The 1,153-nt window shown below is 41.5% G+C and overlaps 1 protein-coding gene across 1 annotated transcript; it reads right to left on the reverse strand.

Moving 5' to 3' along the window:
• Positions 1 to 272: 272 nt before the first annotated feature.
• Positions 273 to 899, reverse strand: RNASE9 (ribonuclease A family member 9 (inactive)). Its single transcript, XM_003811738.3, has one exon. The coding sequence runs from the start codon at positions 888 to 890 to the stop codon at positions 273 to 275; it is 618 nt and encodes a 205-aa protein (XP_003811786.1). The 5' UTR covers positions 891 to 899.
• Positions 900 to 1,153: the final 254 nt, after the last annotated feature.

The raw sequence follows: 1,153 nt of genomic DNA on the forward strand, positions 1-1,153 counted from the left end.
TTCCTCTTGGTGCTGGTCATCCTTCCACTGCAGGCGTCTGTATCCATAACACATTCAAGGCATGCTAACTTATGGGACCTGCGTGAGACCACATCTCAGAGCACCGTCTGTGAACCTAGCCTAAGGTGCTTTTGTGAGGTGTTGGGAAAGGAAGAAAGGAAGGTGGGTGATTAAAGTGAATGGAAGCAAAATTACCATTCTCAACTTTGATCTATAAGGATCAGTATGGAGAGAAATATTCCTCCCACCCTAAGCTCTCAGAGAACGCTCTGCTAGGGCGGTATGACAAAGACACCATCCTCACTGAGGAAACTTCTGTGTTCAGGTGGCTCCACGAGATCATTTATAGTATGAGGAATAAGTTTTTGCATTTCATTTTGCCATGAACAAGTGATAAGGACATAGCCCTTCCTATAAAGTGATTCGTATTTACACGCTGGTATTTCAAATGCTTCTGTTAAATTACAATACACTCCTTCTACAAGACCTTTGCTCCTGTTACATTTCCTAATTCCATTCTTACATGGCACAAATCTGTTGTAACAGATTTTTTGGAGCTCGTCATATTGCATAAGAAGGAAGTAATGTTCTGCCACACAATGGTGTTTGTAGTAAACATTTTTTCCCATGATTTCATGGGTACAGTACTCTATATGATTTAGTGGCATTCCAGATTCAATAAGGACACGTCTTTTGACTTTTTCTTTGGTAGGTGGTCTGGTAGGCCCTGTACTAAAAAATTGTTCCAAATACTCCTCAAAGTCTTCTTTTTTATCTTCTTCTGGGAAATCAAAATCTGTGTCCACCTCTTGAAACTGCACTGGCTGCAGCAGCTGCTGCGGCAATAGAAGCAGGGGCAGTGGGTGTGTGGTGATCAGAGTTCTCATCATTTTTCCTGCAGACACTAAAAGAGATAAGGGGATATGTTCTATTGTGATAATGTGCTTGCTTCAATTTCCTGTGCGGGGCACAGTTATGCCACATGTTGCTGTTCTGGGCTCTAACATTTTGTACCATTTTTAAACTGCCAACTCATAATCGATCTGAATACTTCTGAATTATTGACAAAAATGACCTTACTAGGCCTACAGTCAGTCTAGAGCTGTGGTAAGAGAAGAAAAGGTGAAAGGAAGGAGAATGAGAAAGGGAGAGA

The sequence above is a fragment of the Pan paniscus genome, chromosome 15 (genome assembly GCF_029289425.2).
Source record: "Pan paniscus chromosome 15, NHGRI_mPanPan1-v2.0_pri, whole genome shotgun sequence".
NCBI lineage: Eukaryota > Metazoa > Chordata > Mammalia > Primates > Hominidae > Pan > Pan paniscus.

Excerpts from the sequence above, each read along its gene's own strand:
- RNASE9 (XM_003811738.3), bottom strand. The coding sequence starts at position 890 with ATGATGAGAACTCTGATCACCACACACCCACTGCCCCTGCTTCTATTG.